The 20,435-nt window shown below is 30.8% G+C and overlaps 2 protein-coding genes and 1 long non-coding RNA gene across 5 annotated transcripts in view; 1 reads left to right on the top strand and 2 right to left on the bottom strand.

Annotated features, from left to right (window-relative positions):
• The window catches only part of LOC138932567 (uncharacterized), an 81,515-nt gene extending 76,034 nt beyond the window's left edge, over positions 1-5,481 (bottom strand). Inside the window, exons 1-3 of one of the 3 annotated variants that reach the window (XR_011446786.1) lie at positions 5,171-5,481; positions 4,439-4,634; positions 3,440-3,530 (exon numbers count right to left, since the gene is read on the bottom strand). This is a non-coding gene — a long non-coding RNA (uncharacterized lncRNA). The remainder of the gene's footprint in view (positions 1-3,439; positions 3,531-4,438; positions 4,635-5,170) is intronic. The other 2 variants (XR_011446787.1, XR_011446788.1) reach the window with 2 other exon arrangements.
• Positions 5,482-6,872: 1,391 nt separating this feature from the next.
• Positions 6,873-15,836, bottom strand: LOC138932545 (ubiquitin carboxyl-terminal hydrolase 8). The gene is made up of 11 exons (XM_070294471.1): positions 15,097-15,836; positions 14,661-15,019; positions 13,668-14,568; positions 13,378-13,547; positions 12,969-13,107; positions 12,700-12,855; positions 10,221-10,457; positions 9,931-10,035; positions 9,644-9,850; positions 9,114-9,469; positions 6,873-8,854 (listed from the first exon to the last, which is right to left on the bottom strand). The coding sequence occupies exons 1-11, from the start codon at positions 15,373-15,375 to the stop codon at positions 8,740-8,742; spliced, it is 3,024 nt and encodes a 1,007-aa protein (XP_070150572.1). The 5' UTR covers positions 15,376-15,836; the 3' UTR covers positions 6,873-8,739.
• A 261-nt stretch (positions 15,837-16,097) lies between these two features.
• On the top strand, positions 16,098-19,998 carry LOC138932538 (SCY1-like protein 2). Its single transcript, XM_070294458.1, has 7 exons — positions 16,098-16,737; positions 16,857-17,095; positions 17,292-17,630; positions 17,787-18,089; positions 18,224-18,608; positions 18,718-19,093; positions 19,190-19,998. Exons 1-7 carry the CDS (start codon positions 16,314-16,316, stop codon positions 19,707-19,709), a joined length of 2,586 nt encoding a protein of 861 aa, XP_070150559.1. The 5' UTR covers positions 16,098-16,313; the 3' UTR covers positions 19,710-19,998.
• Positions 19,999-20,435: the final 437 nt, after the last annotated feature.

The following is a 20,435-nucleotide window of genomic DNA, read 5'->3' as shown; positions in this document are numbered from 1 at the left end:
TAATTTTGCCATCCGACAATATGACTTACAATTAGTGACCATTTGAATTTTGATTACATATACATATATCATGTTTAATTGATCTGAATGATGGATGTGACCATTTAAAATATCAATAATAAAGACTATGTCGCTATTTCACGATCAATGTCGCCGGTCCTGAAATTTTGAAGTGTCGCTCGATCAAACGAAGTACGATTCAAGGACGATTGCGCGGTTATCGACCCGAGAAAGTCTAATTAATCGCGAACAGTTACGACACCAATTTATTATCATAAACTGGGCTTGCTTTTGTGACTATGGTAATACTTCACGATTACCTTGCTCCAAGAGATAAATACGAATCTAGCGTATATTAAATGAGTCTTTTAACATAATTTGAATTGGCTCATTAGACAGATATATTGCATTTTAAATACCGACATTTATGTACGAATTAATTTTTTTCGGAACAGATGAAATAACATACAATCATAAAGTAACATTATTTTTTAAGTTATCGATAAAATGTGATATCGATAAAAACCTGAGAGTCATGTAAATTTATCAACTTGTCATGTATCTACCAATTTGAAATCAACTTGACATAGAATCGTATGATAACTTCGTTGCTCTAATTACGCGTCGTGTTTGACAAGAGAATGTAGCGACACGTTCAAATATATATCGTTAACACCCTCCGAGAGAGGCGAATGTGTGTTATCATTCTCAAAATCTCTCGATCGTGTGTACATATTTAGTCGCTGCGAGAGCATACGGAGGAATCGATAGGAAGGGTTTGCCGAGCTGCTTACGCGATGGCAGATTAGTCGCTGGGGCTTTGTTATCCATCTGACAAACAACGCACGGCAAATATGGTAAACAACGCACGACGACGTAACGTCAGCCCCCGTCAAGGAGGTGTTTTAATGGATAACCATAAATCCAAGGACCCGGCAATCCGTACGCCATTCTAACTAGTCGACTATCATTGAGAAAATGACGCGGGAAGATCATTCTCTCGGTTAAATAAATAATTTTATGTATAAATATTGGGGGATTGGAAAAAATATTATTTTCTGTGCCGCGTTTAATTGGTCAATCGGGAAACATGTTGTTTAAATATTACGGATTCACGAATATAACAAAATATGACGAATATGACAGAGATATAATATTATTTATTTAAGAAAATAAAAGAAAATATCCTTCTCTGTTAATTTCTTGCAATTTTCTGATCGCATATTTCAACAGCATTGAGAAATTATAATTCAAATAATGCAAAGTAATAATTTAATAAATTGATGATCTTTAATGAGTGTAAACTGTAAACTATTATAAAATACTAAATATTTTGCGCGACGCGACATGATTTTTGCTCTCTTTTTTGTTATCGATATATAAAGATATTGTTTCTGTTAAAAGAAAAAATTTCTAGAAATAAATATTCATTTTTCTATGAGAATTTTAAAATTATGCAAAGTCATTAAAGGCATTTTTTCTTGCTTAAAAGATTGAAAATCGTTAGAAAATTATTTCATTTATTTTTTTATATATGTACGGATATTTATTTATATTATCAAAAATGCCAGTTGCAAGAAATAAAGGCAATTATTTATCGTTTTAGCTTTGTTTCTCTGCAAATTTTGGTAAAGTCAGAGATCTACAAGAAAGATATTCGAGAGATAATCGGGGAAAAATTTATATGAAATTCGAAATACATCCAAAATAAATGCATGTCGAGAAATTCTACGAAAAATGGACTTTATATTATGGACTGTATATTATGTATAATAGATAAACGATAAACGTGAATGTGATATCTAACGTATTTAATACGGCGTTCGGTTTAGACGCGTAAGTGAAATAAGTAGATATCGTCTATTGTAGACTAAAATATAAAAAAAAACACTGAGAAATATAGAAAAATATAGCATATACACACACAAATAAATCGCACGTGGCGTGCGTCTAAACTCGTAACTCTGGCTCCGTTTTTCTAGCTGCACTTTCTTACATTTTCTGCATTTAAAATGAGACAAGTGTATATTCTGGTTTTAGAGAGAGATGAAGAAAAGGAAAAACAAAATACAGAAAGTGCAACTAAAAACGACGAACCTTTTGTATTCTTGCCGCAGATTAGTGCTAAATATGGTTGCCTGATCCCAAGTTTTATTTTACCTAGTTTAAAGATATTATTTTAACAGAATGTACTAAACTTTACTTTATACTTATACGATGCGTGCTGTGAAGTCCTTATTATATACTTTAATAATTCTATTTTAAAATATATAGATATCAGAATATTCATGATACATCAATAAATATAAAGATATTTTAATCGAATATACATACTTACCCAAGTGTAGCCTTTTTATTAAAATAATTAAAATTATGTGTCTGTGTGATGTGATTACTAAATATTAAAATTTTGCTTTTTAAAAACTTTTATATACGTGCCAAACAAATTTGATAAAAGAATTTAATTAATTAATAAGAAGAATTCAAATTAAAAAATTTTATCCTAAAATATGTAAAAAATGATTATGAAATATATATATATAATCATTACTGAAATGCAAATTTATAATTTAGTCTGCCATCTTTAGCCAAAAGTGCGACGAGAATACGAATCATAGAACTTGATAAGCGTTAATCGCCATGTTCAGAAAGATTTAGCATATGGGCAAAACTCTGAATTCAAAAGGCTGATCAAAAAATGTTAAACATAGAAAAAAAAAGGACAGTGAAGAACGTTATTTTGCGCGTTGCAATTAATCGAGCGATTATTTCTTAAAGCGCATCCTAAAGTCTCTTGTAACGTCTATCGAGTATCCGACAACACACATTGCTGTACAGTAAACTTAGGTAAATTGTTATTTGAAGAGGTAGAGACAATCTGTATAAAATATTGTATAAATTATACATACGTGTTATCTATCGCTTGTGTATTATATCTCCAATTTAATAAATGGAACACGTATTATGGTAATTGTAGAATTATATTGTATATCTCATAATCCATTCACTTCATTTACCCTCTCCCATCTGTTTATCAATTATTACATATACAATTTTTAGTTTTTTATTGAAACTATTTTTATGATAAATTTCGTTTCTATTCAATCGAAATTTTTTATAATTTTGGAGAAAAATAGTTATTTAATACATCGTTTTTCATTTAATCTTAAATAAAAAAATTTAGAGTAAAACATTGTTGAAACTAGATGTTTTAACGCCGACAATATTAAGTAATATTCATAATTAAAATGTTTGCGTGTTTTTATTTTATTTCAAATTCTGAAGATTAAATTCTTTAAAAAAAATATAAAGTCTGAAATATAGCTAATAAAAACATATGGAGTGTATTTATTTGTTGAATTAATGTTGTGCAATAATGTAAATAAAGTAAAGAAAACTTGGGAAGAGGCATAAAATAAAAAAATATATAATCGCTCACCAGTGATGATTCAGATTCGTGCTCCTAAGACCCTTGGAGACATGCTCCTAGATTGTCCCATCCATGGATTTTTTTCTCCCATCCAACATATCTGTAAATAAAAAATATATGTTAGTATAAATTTTATATTATTATTTATCAATACGTAATATATATTGATTGTAGTTATGACATTAACAGAAATTTGGCTTTATATAATGCAACGTGTGATAAAATTATAAAATTAAAATAATAGCAACAATATAATTTTTTTTAATACATATAATGCAATTATTAATACTTTTTTTATTTTTTACATATAATACGAACTTTCAAACGTGCTGTTAATTGGTGTACTTTTGTATTCTGATTAAAGCACAGCTATACTGTAATCTGTACACATATATATATATATATATATATATATATATATATATATATATATATATATATATATGATATAATGTCTGGTGAAATTATTTGCAACTTGTTAGCTCCAGGAGATTGCTGTTCGCGAATATATTAAATATTAAAAGAAAGAGCAGTAATGCGTAATTAATCGATTTTAAGAATGTAAAAAATTTGAATAAAAGACAGAAAGAGAAATGCAATTTTTTAAAATAATTTTTTAAAAAGATATTTATTTTTCGCAAATTAATCACATATTTATGCTTTAATTTTCTTTTCTAAATAATCGATTGATTTAATCACATACGCACACACACAATATGCAGGCTCGCGCTTATATGAATGCACACATTAATACATAGTGTGATTAGAAATAAATCCCGTATGTGTTATTCTCTTTCGAATTATATTACCACTATAATACATTCCATATCTATTAGATATGTGATATTTATTACAGCTAAGATGGCTGCCTTAAATCTTTCGAAGTTGTATTCAAAAATTTTCTATGCAAAAGCTTGCGAAATTCATGTTGCAGAGCTATTTCAAAGTTTAAGAAAAGCATCTACTGTGAGGAATAAATTCCTATCGTGAATGATATTAAATATTTACCAAAATACGACGTAATTCGTGATGAATCATAACGATATATGCATCGAAGCAGCAACCTGCAACCAACAATCCCGCACTAATTGACCGTTACGATTTATTTATCTAGTTTGAAACAAGGAGCCGTTTTGAGCGCCATCTGTATGTAGCGCCACGAACTACGGCGGACGAAACCTTGACCGTAACTACTGTTCGTCTCCTAGAAAGGAGCTTGATTATTTCCGTAATGTTAAATTAATATGTTAAGAAAAAGGAATGCATACAGAAATAAAAAATTCTTGCAATCTACTTTGTCTAATACATAATGTTCACAATCAGTTCTCATAATCATATAAAATATATGTGACACATAAAGTGTCGCAAGTAAAAATTAATATTAAGCCATATAATATGCAAAGAAAATATTCCTTAATAGTACGCATTTTCAAGATGTCCGAACATCATCCAGAGGATGTTTACATCCCGTGGATGTCCTCTGGACATCTTAAAGATATGTGTTGTTAGAGTTAATACAGATATATGATTATAGAAATTAATCCTGTGTATGTGAAATAAATATATAATATGCATATGCTATTATACACGACATATCTATTATAAATATGCAATATTTATTAGAGTCAAGATGGCTACGTTTAATCTTTCAAAATTCTGCTCAAGATCTTTCGACACAAAAACTCGTGAGATTGATGTAGATCTACTTTAAAGTTCAAAAGGAGTATATATTTTACGTACGGAATAAGTTTTTATCACGAGTAGGATGTTAAATATTTACCAAAAATATGGATGTGATTCATGTAATCAACTGCAATGATATACATGTCGGAATATCAACAGCAGCACTAACTAAATGTTTCGATTTGTTGTATAGATCGTTCGACGCACATCTAAAAGAATCGCTTTAAGCGCCATCTGCCGGCGCCACGGATGTTACGGCGGACGAAACCTTGACCTAACTACTTGTCATTTTTCAGTGGAGTAGCTCGATTATTTTCATTCTGTGCTATTGAAGGAGAGAAATTCATAATCTCATAAAATATTTTTAATTATTTATATATGATTTGCACATGACAAATGGCACACACATTTGAAAAAATTACCGCATTCAGTGTCCTTTGGGCGCGAATAGTATAATTACAAGCACATATATAATAAAACATATATATATATATATATATATATATATATATATATATATAATACAAATATGTTAAGACAATATAATTATTTAAAACACAAGGACGCATATGGGAAATGCGGTTTCTGTTAATAAGAATATTTAGCAAGAGAGAGAAAGCGCGTGATACTTATGGGGTTTTCAATTTCTCATAGAGATCTATGTATATAATCTGCATCGCGTGCAACCCGGGAGCGAAATAACTTTTTCTTCTTTCGTAAGGGCGAAAGAAACGAGCCGAAAGAAACACTCGTAAACAGACGGTGACACGCACGGCCCGCTCATACTCGCAGCCTCGGGGTATCGATTTCGGATAAGTACGGTGATTAATGTTACGAGAGTTTTTACAACTCGTAAAGTACTCGGCGTACGCGTAAGCGCGTGGTCCTGACCGTCGCGTTTCTCCGGGGAATTTTTTTTCACCCTGCTCCTAGAACGGCGAGGGGGGGAGGAGGGGTATGTACCACGAGGGAGGAGATATACCCGCGGCATATCGGCACTGTAAATTTATCGCAGTGTTAAGCCGTTAATATTCGCTCGCCTTCCGACGACCGGGCCTTAAATCAATGGGAAATATCCCTAATTGGAATATGGAAAAAGTTGTGAGGAAGAAGGGGGCCGAGTGTTCCGCGTGCGCGGCCGTCGACAGCGTTTCGGGAGGGGTGCACTCGAGAGCCGCATTAAAGGATAAAAGAATATAAATTGTCTTAACGAGGGTGGCGGCCGAGAAAAATAGCGAGAAGTTTCCGATTAAGGCTCGGATCGCGCAAACGTGTATTGAGCTACAGATTGTGCGAAAATTATTAACGACGCGTTGAAGTTCGACAGTTTTGTGAGGGGGCCGCGACGTTTGAATCCCCCAATCCCGATTTTATATCGCGTTTCTCTGGCACAAATAAACGAATATACGAATACGTGTTTATATGTAATTCATAAAATGTAAAAGAGTCAAGACAGCACCAATAACATATATACGTTATAATAATAAATATAATAGCAGAAGTAAATTAGATTTATAGAGATGTAAGCAAGTATTATATAAAGTATTGCAAAACTAAACTAAAAAAAAATTATATCGTCAATTTTTATAGTTTGATATATATATTTAAATAGATATATTAATTTTATTATTTCGTTCTAATGTATCAAAAACTGATTTGATTATTAATACATTTTTGAAATCTGATTTTTTTTCAAATGTATACGCATGAATTCTGGAAGGAAATATTAAAATATTTATAATTGAAAAAATAAAACATTAGGGTTTAATTCTTATTTTCTATGTAAATATAAATGTTCAAAAATATTACATAATTCAGAGTCCAAAATCAAGCAATTCATTTATTAAATTGTAATACAGACATAAGTCGTCCGATCACAAAAGAAAAGTATTAATCCAACAAGGAAGCAAACTTTTGTTAATATTCTCACGTAGATAGAATGACAGTAAGATCAATGAAAAAATCAAAACGGTTCACAATATCGAATTAAAAATATTTAAAATACCTTTTTTCATATTTATTAAGTATCGATTATTCATTAAATGTATGTCTGCAAAATTAATTTTCAGAGTTGCGTTATATAAGTTGTAAATAGGAAGAACCGCGCAAATTTTCTTCGCTTCGCGTGCATATATCTGCAGAAATGCATAAAGAAATCTCGAATTGTATATTTGACATAAATTAGTAAGACACTTTTAAACGATCAGAGTGAGAGATAAAGCATAAAAGAAAAATAAACAAATGAAAAGTTGCATATACTTAACTACAGTTATTGTTGAAAAAGGGAAAAATTAAACAAAAAGATATATTATACATAGTTGTGGTGATGTTATTGACATTTCCGACAACATTATGGTCTTAAATGTATATTATGCATCTGATAGATAAAGTACATATAATTGTATATAGCAACAAAGCGAGTTGCATGATGAATTTATTGAGTTTTGCGTTAAATTCTCTTAATTTAGCCTTTGCGAGTGCTATTTAATGGCTAGATTTATAAAATTTTGCGCGAATCTCATAACATATATATATGTAAATATGTGTATAAACGTAATTATCTGAATATTTGGTTTATTATTTATATATCCACTGAAACAATAATTTAAATATCCAGATGTTACGTTTGATTAGTTACCAAACATAATTTCTTTGGGCTGTTCTAAGCCATTCATAGATGAGCGTACAATGACTCGTACATAACGGAATTTTAATTATTTATATTTTTTTAAGTAAAATTTTTTTCTCTCATTCTGTTATATACAAGCCATTAAGAAACTTAATTACATTTAAGTTCTCAAACTTAGTTTCTAACTTTCAATAAAGCGTTTCAAGTACAAAATGGTCGCATTACAACAATATTGGCAGCGCAGCAAAGAAGGCAGTTAATGCTGCCAATCGGTTTAAATTGTATGATATATGCGTTTTACCTATTATTCACAATAATTAACACTTTTTTGATGATCATCCGTAAAAAATACAATTAAAAATATAATGAATTTTAATTCAAATAAATTTTTCGTCTACGAAAATTTTAACTAAACTGTTCGATAAGACAAAGAACTATATGGCCTCTATCGCTTTGTTTCAATACAAAAGCAAATAAAAAGGAAACAATCGACGAAAAAAAAAATACTATACCTATTAGTACAAATGATGCTGCTAATGAATATAATTTGTATTTTGTATCTGAATCCAATGTAATCTGACTAATATATCTAAACATAATTATATGAAGCTATATATACATATATGTATTAAAATATTCTCGAACTATATTTTACTTTTTCTCTAAGGCAAAAACTGCAATGGAAATACAGAAAGGAATTGCCACCGTTCTATATATTTACATATTCTTAATGAATGCCAGCACCAATAAAGCTTTCAATACCGTCACAGCCCCTATACATATTTTTCTTTTTGCTCATGTACAGGATTTATAATACAAAATATACCGTTTCATATCTGCAGAATATTGATCACATTACTGTGTAATCTTCCTCGTAATAGTAAGATTAAGATTTAGCGCAATATTATACTTAAGAGAAAGATTACACAGTACTATATTAAAATTAAGACTTTAGTCATAACCGAGTGTTAATCGCGTCCGCGGTCACATCTTCATACTACATGATCGTATTCGGAAATGAAGTATAGAACAATAAATAGGCACTCGTGTTTTGAGATTTTACTTGGCTCGGCGATACCTCCGTGACAGTTTGATCATCATATTTATACCATCTGTAAATATTATTTATTATATATATATACATTATATATATATACATTAACAAATGTTTAGAAATTAAAAAAAAATTTATCGAAAAATAATTACGCTTTATAAGAGATTAATAACTCTCTAATAACAGAACTTGTAAAAAGACAAAAAGTTGACATTAAATTTAACGCTTTATTTTTAATAATTTTTAATAATTATTTTAAAAATTATTTTAAATAATTTTAATATTTTTAATAAATTTTTCAAATTTGTCATACATACTTATTCTGAGTAGCATTTTTGCAAAATGCTGTGTAATGACCGCCATCCATCGTTCCATAATGATTGGACATTGCATAGAGAGTATAATTGTAATTGCGGATATTATTCGTCATGATCGCTTTTGTATTCTCCATAACGAGATAAGGTTTTAAGTTGAATCCCGTGAGAGGAAAATCAACGGCGGTATTGCGCTTTTCCAACCATCCGCCACTCTCGGCGAAACGATTTAAGTGAATCACGACGATGGGCGCGAGTTTGACGAAATCAAATTTCTTTGTCGCGTCGCGGGGTGTTTGGCACTTGGGACATTTCCATCCGCTCACCTTCTGTCCCGTCACAAACTTCTCCATGCAATCCTAACATAAAAGAACGAAACGTTTTTACACACGAAACATATAATTCCCACAAAACGCAATATATCTTTTCGCTTCGGTAAATAATTTAATCGATTGAATTATTTATATTATGAATACAAAGAGAAAAGATTAATATTCCATTCAGATAATCATACAATTTTGTAAAATACTCACGTTTAAAGTACACCGATTAGACTGAGATAAAGACATGGTTAAACTGTTAAATGTCTCATATGTAGTACTCGCTTGCTTGCAAAATGAACATGTAATGGTAGATCTCAGTTGTCCAAAAAATAAATCCGATATTATGGATCTTTGAGAATTCATCGCCTTATCCCATTCTTTCTCCGCATTGGTCATTTCGATCGGCATTTTCGCCTCCTATAAACAAAAGACTTCTGGTATCTCTCTGTAATTAGTCTTCACACTAATTATATCACTTTAAAGCATAGACTTGTTACCTTTTTAAGATCATTATGCATCCAGTCTAAAAGAAACGTGAGAAACTCATGAGAATCTTGTTGTTCGTAACTTTCAAACTGTAATTTGTATTGCCCGACCGCGACCTAGTAATGATAGAATTGAAAAAAAAATTACATTGATATATATAAAAGTCAATATAAAAGAATAAAATCTAATTCAAATGCAAGTATAAATAAAAAAATAGAAAATAGAGTGACTCAGAATTTACTTAATGCTTGAAAGTAAGATAAGATTAGAATTCAAATTTTAAAAATAAGAACTAAAGTACCTTTAAATCATGAGGAGATATACTTTTGTACTGGCCTCTCCATAGCGCTTTAATTACTTGAGCCACTTCCTCCACGACTTGGCCTTGTGTCATATTATCGTTACTTATATAGAGATCGTCGGCGTATGAATCGTCGGTGAAGTATTTCGCCAAATTCGTTGTATTACTCAGACATTGAATGATACTGTTCATATAACAAGAATTGCCCAAGTTTTTCAAGCCGGTTATGCCTGGATGCTGTAAATATAAAAAAATTACTTTTACTGATACAACACACTATCAACTCTATCAATGTATCATAAATACACATACGCATACCATACACCTTTCATGTTATGACAAAAGATAATATATTAATGAGATTTTTTCGTTGGAAGATACATTTTAATTTTACCACTCGTCTCTTATACATAACACTCCATTTTAATCTTAAATGCCTACTCCAGACATACTTAAATTAAAACTTTTAAACAAATTTTGATTGTGTTTTCATAATATTCATGATTACCGAAAACGTCTTAAATATTCATTTTTTGTAAAATTTTCAAATACGATAAAAGAATAAATGCGCGCAAATAATTAATTCTTCTCAAAATTAGAAATTTGCAATTGTAGAATAGAACTACGCGATCTATATTCAAGCATGATGTAATTAAGAGAGAGCGAGGGGATATATCGATTTAAACAACATGCGATGGTCAATCGAAACTTATAAAGTATTTATTTTGATATATCTATAAATAGATAATTTACTATTTATTGCTTTTTAATAAACGACTTATTTAATTTTTTTTTTTCGATATAAATGGCATTTAATACTTGGACAGAAGTGTATGGGAATTTTTATAAGTTAAAGATTCATTAAGTTAATTAGTTTCACAAAATAAATAATTATACAGAATTATACAGAAGTATTAAAAGAGATATATTCACACAATATCATAGATACAATAATTTTTAAAACAAGCACTGATGTATCCCAGATGCTGCATTATACGAAGTGATTAATTTTTTAATCACATATCTCTCTGTATCAGATAAATTATTTCAACATTAATGTAAACTACACAATTTGTTTTTTAGTGACTACCTTTTTAAAATAATTAAGCAATTGCAGTGGAATAAATTTTCTGTGAAGATACACCATTGTCTAACATTTTCCACCACATTCCAACAAAAGATTATTTGATCATAAGATAATAAGCACTATATCCATACATATGCTTGACTGTATTATCGTGCATTAGATTATAATTAAACATTATACTATTAAATTAATGAGCAATTTACAGTCATATATATTTATTTAAGATATTTATTCATATAATGGTTTTCTTGGGATAATATTAAATTTTCACTATAATAAATTTTAATAATTGTAGAAAATGTCTCTTTATAACGTAAATATCGTAGATAATTTCGGAAGACTGCGCCTTTGACAGGCGGTCACGAATCTGGTTAATGTTGTTCGGATACTAGCACGTGTGCATGTGCATAGCACTAATCATCGAAAGTCTGCAGATTGGATTAAGAAACCTCACCCTTGTGTTAAAATGTGTGCGCGTACACGTGCTCATACATTCATTATGTTATATAGCACGTGACTGTAGAACACGTGTTCCACGAATCGCAAAGTTTTTCGATTTCATTTCATCGCGACATATTTATTAGACACATGTTCTTGTAGAGGTTCGCATATTTATCGGTATCTTCGAGATCTTATTGATTATATTTCGACGATTATCACATATGAACGAATATACTGCTGACCATTAAAATTGCAATACTTGTTAAATACAATTTTAATAATCAGCTGTATGTATATACAATATATTACATACTTTCGGCCCCCTTCCCTTCTTCTTTCTACTTTTACTATTATTTATCTTTTCCTCTTATGCTGCTATTTACTACCTTACATTTGCTTTTAAAATAACTTTTAAAATAGAATAGTTCTTCATCAAACTATTATAAATCTGAGATTTCTCTTTCTCTCTCTTTCTCACATATTTACATTATTTTTGTGTATGAGAGCAGCTTTTTGCAGTGTATATATTTCTATTTAAAATTATATATTTTAAATTATATTACATAAGCAATTTTTAAATTGTTGAAATAATGTTTAAAAAAATTTCAAAACATTTTTAGATTAAATTCTAATAGTAACATTAATTGATATTTCAATATCTATATAAAGAGCATTTTAGGATCGTGTATTGCTATTATGATGGAAGTATATCATTCAGTATCATACATACATGTTATGCCAAGCATCATATGAAATGGAAAACTAAGAACTCAACACCATTATCAGTTTTGTAATCAATTTTATTATATTGTATTGAAAGATGAATATTCATTCCCAATACCCCAATGTGTTAATGAAAGCAAAAGCTGCGATAAATAGTGTCTGTGAGATCGTATCAGAGAATTTTACCGGAAAGCGCCCGCACACATTTTTGTCCGGATAAGTACTTACAACACTGCCGTGAATAGGAGTCATTCGTTCCTCCCGATTCCCCCAATTAAGAGGAGACACTTTGACGTTTTCATTCCCAATAGATCCATTCTGTTTGCGAGGTGATATATAGGGCTTAGAAGTTCTATCTACCTGAGGTGCTTTACGATCTCCCAACTAATGGAATTTAACGCAGAAATGTTCGTGTGTAATTATGCGATTGCTATTTTAAATAGATAAACAAAAGAGAACAAACTGATTGTAAGAATGTACCGCAAAATTATTCGTACCTGCAGTAAATTCGGACTTGAATAAGAGCGCTCCAAGCCAGTGTTAATGGATGAACTATCCGTTTTTAAAGGTTCCTTGTGAATATCACTATCATTTTGTCTCATTGTTATTTCCCTGCGCTCCCTTTCCAAAAAATCTCTACAATCATGCAATATAACACGAATTCAATAAAATCAAAAAACAAACTTGCTATTTATAAAATTTAATTTTAATAAAATAAAAAAGAGAGACATGTTACTTATTTAAAAAATCGCTTCTCATAATAGCTTAAAATAATTAATATATAAGAGAAGTGAATGATTTCTGGCATTATCTCTAATTTTGTACCGAACTGTATTTTTTGTTATTTTATTAAAATATATTGTGTAATACAATTTCTATATATATTTTAATTGAATATATACTTACTCATGTAGCTTTTTTCGTTTGCTTTCATTTTCTTTGATTTTGTTTTTCAAAAGAGAGAGATTGAATTCAAGATTATTCTTCTCTTTGTCGTCACTAGGATTAAATTTAATTGTATCTGTTTCTTTTGCATACATATTAAATTCATTTTCGATCTTGAGATACATTTTGTGCTGCAATGTAAATATTAATAAAAATGTTATATATTTATAAAAATTTATTACAATTTATTTATGGCTCTATACTGTGATAAAATTAAAACTATTAAAATAAACTGTTAAATAAATAAATACCATGTCCTCCAATTTAACTTTTAGAGATTTTATCTCGTTGCGTAAATAATTTTCATCACTGGCACTGTACTTGTCATCACGCTGGGAATAGAGCTCGCATTCCTGATTTAATAGTTCCTCAGCTAGCTTCAATTTTGACTTTGCTAGTTCGTTTAGTTCTTTCTTTAACTTTAATATTTCTTTACATCGCGGGTCATACGTCTTCAAAGCAGCTGGTTTGCTGCTGCGATCAATAACTGGCTTTGCGTTCATCTCGTTCTGCGGCACCTTGTTCAATGATATTTTATGCTGAGGAACTAATATATCTGGATTCTCTAATCGTTGTGCATTCGAACTATCACCAACTCTCAAAGACGATCCTTTGCCATCGATTGATATCGTTATCTGACTAGTAAAACTCTTGGATTTGGTTGAAGAAATAACATCCTTACTACTCGATCTGGCATGTTTGGATACTACCGACTTGTCACCTTTATTCATTTCCTCATTGACATCGACATTGGAGGCTTTTGTATTATTTAGCTTGCTCTTTGTGATCTCTATTTCGTTTTCGTTCACCCATTCAGGATACTCGATCGTCTCTAAAATCTCGTTCTCAATATTTTTAGATTCAGTTATTTGATTATCTATATTGGGGTTTGTCGCGAATGCTGGGTATTTCTGCAACCACTCTTGATATCCACCATTTAGAATCTTAATTTTGTTATACTTTGTACCAGGATCCCATTCCTCTAAAATATTCTTTAATATATGTATATGAGTGGTGGATGTCAGAGACTCTTGCGTAGTATTCCAGTCCAGCAAGATTATAACATCCACATACTGTGCTGATCGATGAGTATATAAATCATGTGAATGCTTATCTTTACGTAAATATTTCAACAAATGATAACCCAATATTCTGAAAATAAATTTATTATAAGAAATATTTTAGATATCAAATATAAATTTACAAAAATAAAATTATAAAAGATAGAAAAAAGATTTATTTACCCTGGTCTAATTTCAGATTGTGGAATGTTAATGCATTTATCAGATAATATTCTAGATTTGTCATAATTAATCTTCTGCCTAATATCAATGATCAAATATCTGTTACTTTTTCGTAACAGATAATACAATTGAGTACATGATATAAATTCATCACTATCACCATATAAAGGATCATCAGTTGGTGTTTCTGGTAATTTCAAGCCTATGTCGCTGTTTGGTGCATAAATCTCTGATACTTCTATCCCATCTGTTTCAACCTCCATTTTTTCTACTATATTACTATGCTTTTTGGAATTAAGCTCATAGCGTATCTCTAATTTTTGTTTTAAGTCTGCAAGTATGCTTTTCACTTCATTTATCTAGAATATAAACATTCATATGTTATACGACATACATAGTATACAATCCTAACAACACATGCTGTATAGCTTCCTACCTGATCAACAGTCATATTTGTGGAGTAGATTGATTTACCAGTTTTATAATCCCGTGTTTTTTTTATCCATTCGACCGAATTTAACCATCTTTTTAAAAAAATGTATGCAGTCTCATCATCTCCTTTCTTCCTCGCTGCTTCAGATTTTTGTCGCAAAGTGGGAAGTCTTGAATATATATTATGTGGCTCCTTTCCCACATAATTAATCATGGCTTTTTGTACGAGATCATTTATGCAATTTATTTTATGTAAATTTGTTACGTCAGACATTATGCTCATTTTCACGATATACAATCTTCAGCACAAGATTAGGACAGTGACAATATACACGCAATATACACAGTGATAATAGTGACAGCAGTGTAAACTGCTGTCAGTCAAAGGACAGATATATGTTAATTGCTTAATCTATTTAGGACTGCATACAGGTCATAGCGATTCGTGGAAATGGATGCATATTGGAAGATACATTGACGAGATTCTGTCAACCATCAACCACTATGTATTGCCGTCACGTTACCGAGGAAACCGCGACGTCACAGTCAAATTTTCCTTTCTACGCAGTGCCATGCAAATTTATACTCCAAATCAAAGAAATTTCACGGTGCGATTTAAAATATCTCTCCATGAATTGTAGATGTCAGTCTCGCCGAGACCGAGGTTAATTCATCATTAATCGTCAGGTCGCCGATAACGTACAATGATTCTACAGGACGGCAACTCTTCTTCGTAATGTAATATTCATACTACGACATTCGACATATAAATGTCTGATATCCAATAGAAGAGCTCGTTTTCTAGTGATTATAACTAGCAATATTTTGGGATCCAGAAACAAAAATTTTCTAGTAGATACCTTAAGGCAATTCCACACATCGAATTTTTTGGACATGTTCTGAATCAAGTTTGTTGAAGTTTAGTATTTTCTGTCTGTCACTAGCAGTGAAAATAGAAAAGTTCATCGCAGTGTATAAAGAGATAATCTTTCAGAACCTCGTACTACGAATTTCATGCTCTGATGATGCGATGATTCATGGTGATATACTGACAGCAGTGACTTGTGCAGCTTGAGAGGATTTGTGAAAAAATATTCATATTTAGAAGAATACGATCTCTTTAAAAGCACACAGATTGAAAAATAATTATTTTATTTTAATCCGAAAAATTATATTTTTTTATGGAGACATCGTTATCGAGTAATAAGTGACCAGACCAGGATGGATGTTCTTAACAAACTTCGAAATACAGTCAGCAATACTATCAGCAATACCGTTCAAAATACGGCGTACGGTTTGTCACAGCTGTCTAGCGTTTTACCTGGCAATCCTGTTACCAGGGAATTCGAAGCGACCGCTCATGTGGCGAGCGCTGGACCAGGATTATTGTGGAAGATTTACAGCGGTTACAAAAAGTCCACTAAGCAGGAAGCCGCTATTTTTGTCTTTGAGAAACGCATGCTGGATAAATGGTCTGTCAAAGCTGATCGTGAACTTGTATTGGAGACTCTGAAACGAGGTGTGATGCAGTTGACAAAACTGAGACATCCGCAAGTTTTGATTGTGCAACATCCGCTGGAAGAATCGAGGGACAGTCTCGCGTTTGCAACTGAACCAGTATTTGCTAGTCTGGCTAATGTATTAGGTAGACAAATCTTTCTTCATATATTTTAAATTCTATATTATTAAAGATATTAAATTAATTGCATTAAAAGCGAGTTTTAGTTTTTAATATATATAATATTTACATGTAAAATATCTTAGGTAATTATCAGAATATATCTCAACCAACTCCAGCAAATTTGAAAGATTACAAACTACATGATATAGAAATACGCTATGGATTGTTGCAATTGGGAGAAGGTCTGGCATTTCTACATAGCGATGTAAAATTGTTGCATAAGAATCTGTGTCCAGAATCAATTGTTATTAATATCCATGGAGCTTGGAAGATATTTGGCTTTGACTTCTGTGCCTTAAATCAAAATCCAGACAGCAAACAGGTAGAAAAATTATCAATATGATAAATTCTATTTATATTAATACACCTTAATATAACTAGAAACTAATTATACTTGTTAAGAAAAATATATAAATGATTATATTCAATTTTTATATTTTATATGTTAAAATTACAAAGCAGACGATTATTATTATTAAATGATCTAATTTAATAAAATTGCACTTTTTTTGTTACAGCCATCATGGTTGTATCAGGAATATGATCCGACACTCCCAGCAGTTGTGCAACCTCAGTTAAATTATCAGGCACCCGAATGCATATTAGCGAGTAGTAACGGACCAGCGAGCGATATTTTTGCATTAGGCATGCTGATATATACAATACATTCCTCGCAACATCAATCGCTTTATGAATCACACAATGATTTGGGAAAGTGCCGACGTTTTCTAGAAAATTTCAAAGGATCCAATATTTCGGCAAAGTTGCTTCCAATTCCCGAGACTCTGAGAGATACTGTAAAGCTCATGTTGAGTCATAGTCCAGAATTGAGATTAGATGCTCATCAATTCATCAAGGTAGCATTTTCTTGAAGTAATATACTTTGAGAAACTTTCCGCAATTAATTTTTTTACAGCATATATCGAAAATTTTGAATTTTTTAAAATAATTGATTAAATTAGATACTTAAAATATAATTGATAATATCTATTTTGTTGTTTTCATTATTGCAGATTGAATATTTTACTGATATTGGTGTTAAGACATTAAATTATTTGGACAAATTATTCCAATGGGATAATCTTCAAAAATCGCAATTTTACAAAGGTCTTCCACAACTATTGAAACAATTGCCACATAGGGTTGCTCTTCATAGAGTATTACCAGCGCTTTATAAAGAATTGGTTAATCCACCTATGATACCCTTTGTATTGCCGAGTATACTGCAAGTTATGGAAGTTACTGAGATAGAGGAATTTCGAGAACATATCCTTCCTAATTTAAAACCTGTTCTTGCTTTAGAAGATCCGCCACAAGTAAGTACATACTTTCATAATTATGCAAAACAGAATGAAATAATAAATTGTGCAGTAGATACTAAATAAAAATAAGGCAATAATGATATTATAATAAATATTTATATAATTTTTATACAATGTATCTTTTACAGATCAGTTTAGTTCTCATGCAGAATATAAATTTACTATTGAAATTGTGCCCTACGGGTGTCATTAAGACCGATATAGTGCCTATGCTACTGCGTGCATTGGAATCCGAATGGGAACAGCTCCAAGAACTCTGCTTATCGGCGTTGCCGAACATAGTGACGATGATCGAGGGACCAGTTATTAAAAACGCTATACTGCCGCGAATGAAAAAGATTTGTTTGGTGCCAGGAAAAAAATCTACTAGTCTCGGAATTCGCGTTAACTGTTTACTGTGTCTCGCGAAAATGTTGCCGAATTTTGATCGTTGGCTGGTGTTCGATCAGATATTACCATTTCTACAAGAAGTTCCTCATTCTGGCGAACCAGCCATTTTAATGGCTATTATAGGTAATATTCATATATTTTATGCATATATAAAAAAAATTAATTTTTTTTCTTTTTTTTTCAACTTTATTCTAGAATATTATTTTAAAAAAGATCTCTCTGATGTCACCAGGTATTTACAGAATGCTACTCACTCATAGTAAATTAGGTATGGGCAAAGAAATACTGGCAACAAAAGTACTACCATTCCTATTGCCTCTTTGCATAGAGCAAAATCTTAGCATGTCACAGTATGAAACTCTTTCTACATTGGTCGTTGATATGATAAATCGAGTAACTAGCGAACATCGAGAAGCGTTACGACAATTGGATGCAGTACGTCGCGAGACACAACAATTCGATCAAGCGCTTTCTCAAGTAACGTCACCCTCTTTTATGCAAAATAATAGCCTAAGTGACATTAATTTGACGCCCGAAATTCTATCCTCGAACGCTAATCCCAAACCTGTAAACATTGAAAATGGATTAACCATGGAGGATAAGCTCAGGTTTGTCTCAGCAAGATTTCGAAGATTCTATATATTTCATACATTTATCTCGTATTAATAATTGCATTATTAAATATTTTGAAAATTATTTTCTAGGTTAATTCAGCAGCAAGAGGCGCATCAAAGATTGCAATCTCAATCTATATTGACTCCTAGGACTGTGTCACAACCTATAAAACCACAACCAAAGGATTTAACCGCCACTTTGCTGAAAAACAATTTAGATGAATTAAATCTATCCATGTCAAAATCGACTATGTCGCAGTCAGATTATTCTAAAAATACTATGTACAAGTATAATGAGAATAGTTTAACGCATTCACAATTTTTAACATCTCCAACGCAAACAATGCCGAATAACGTTCCCACGAATAGACCGATGAATTGGAACTCCAATGGCATAAGCGCGCCTATAAATTGGAATTTGCAACAATCCACATCGATGTGGAATGCTATCACTCCCCAGAATAATATGAATTTTACAACACAGCCAGAAATTAAGCCAAATTTAAACTTTCCTGGAACGTTACAGCCATTTATGTCGCTAACTAATACACAAACCAATACACCCATATCTAATTCATCCACACAAGATATCATGGATTTACTCAGTTAATAAGTAACATAAATCCATTTGCAATTTATGATAAAATTAAAAAGATAGTAGCAATGATACGATAACACGGTTGATATCGCGATTGTAATATATTATATTCTCTTTATCTCTGGAATTTCTCGCAGCTTTATCGAAGATGAAAGTTACCGTTATTTGATAAGAAATTATAAAATAATAGATCTCTTTTTTTTTATGTCAGTACGAGCAATTAATTGCAATATTATACATATATTAATGATAAATTAGATTTTTGTTACATACATTTTTGTAGAAAATGTTTTGTGTAAAGTAATTCAATTGTGAATCTTAAGAAATTTTAAAAAAGATTAATTATAGAAAAAAAATGCATTCACATTTAGCATGAAATTAATATGTTTGTATAATTTTCTCGAAATTGAAATATTTCATATATTTTTCACATTCTGACAATATTATATCGATAACATTTTTTATATATGAAATCCTCTCTTGACTTTTCTTGATCGTCACTTTTATTGTATATTTCGCGTTTTAATATTTACAAACTATTGAAGTAGTTATATATATTTATATATAAAGACATTCTCACACATATAGTCGACAATTGCTAGAAGTATATCTTTCAAAGAATATTAATCCATACTTTATGAAACTTGTTACAAGTTACTACAAATGCAGAATAGAATAGTAGTAACTTCGAATGTGATAATAAAATGGAAGTCATATAGTTTTTTATACAGAAATGTA

Source organism: Polyergus mexicanus, unplaced genomic scaffold (genome assembly GCF_030449975.1).
Source record: "Polyergus mexicanus isolate NDT 795.1 unplaced genomic scaffold, iyPolMexi1.0 SCAF_1, whole genome shotgun sequence".
NCBI classification, from domain to species: domain Eukaryota; kingdom Metazoa; phylum Arthropoda; class Insecta; order Hymenoptera; family Formicidae; genus Polyergus; species Polyergus mexicanus.
Note: the sequence above shows the minus strand (reverse complement) of the source record. Positions and strands in the feature narration are given on the sequence as shown.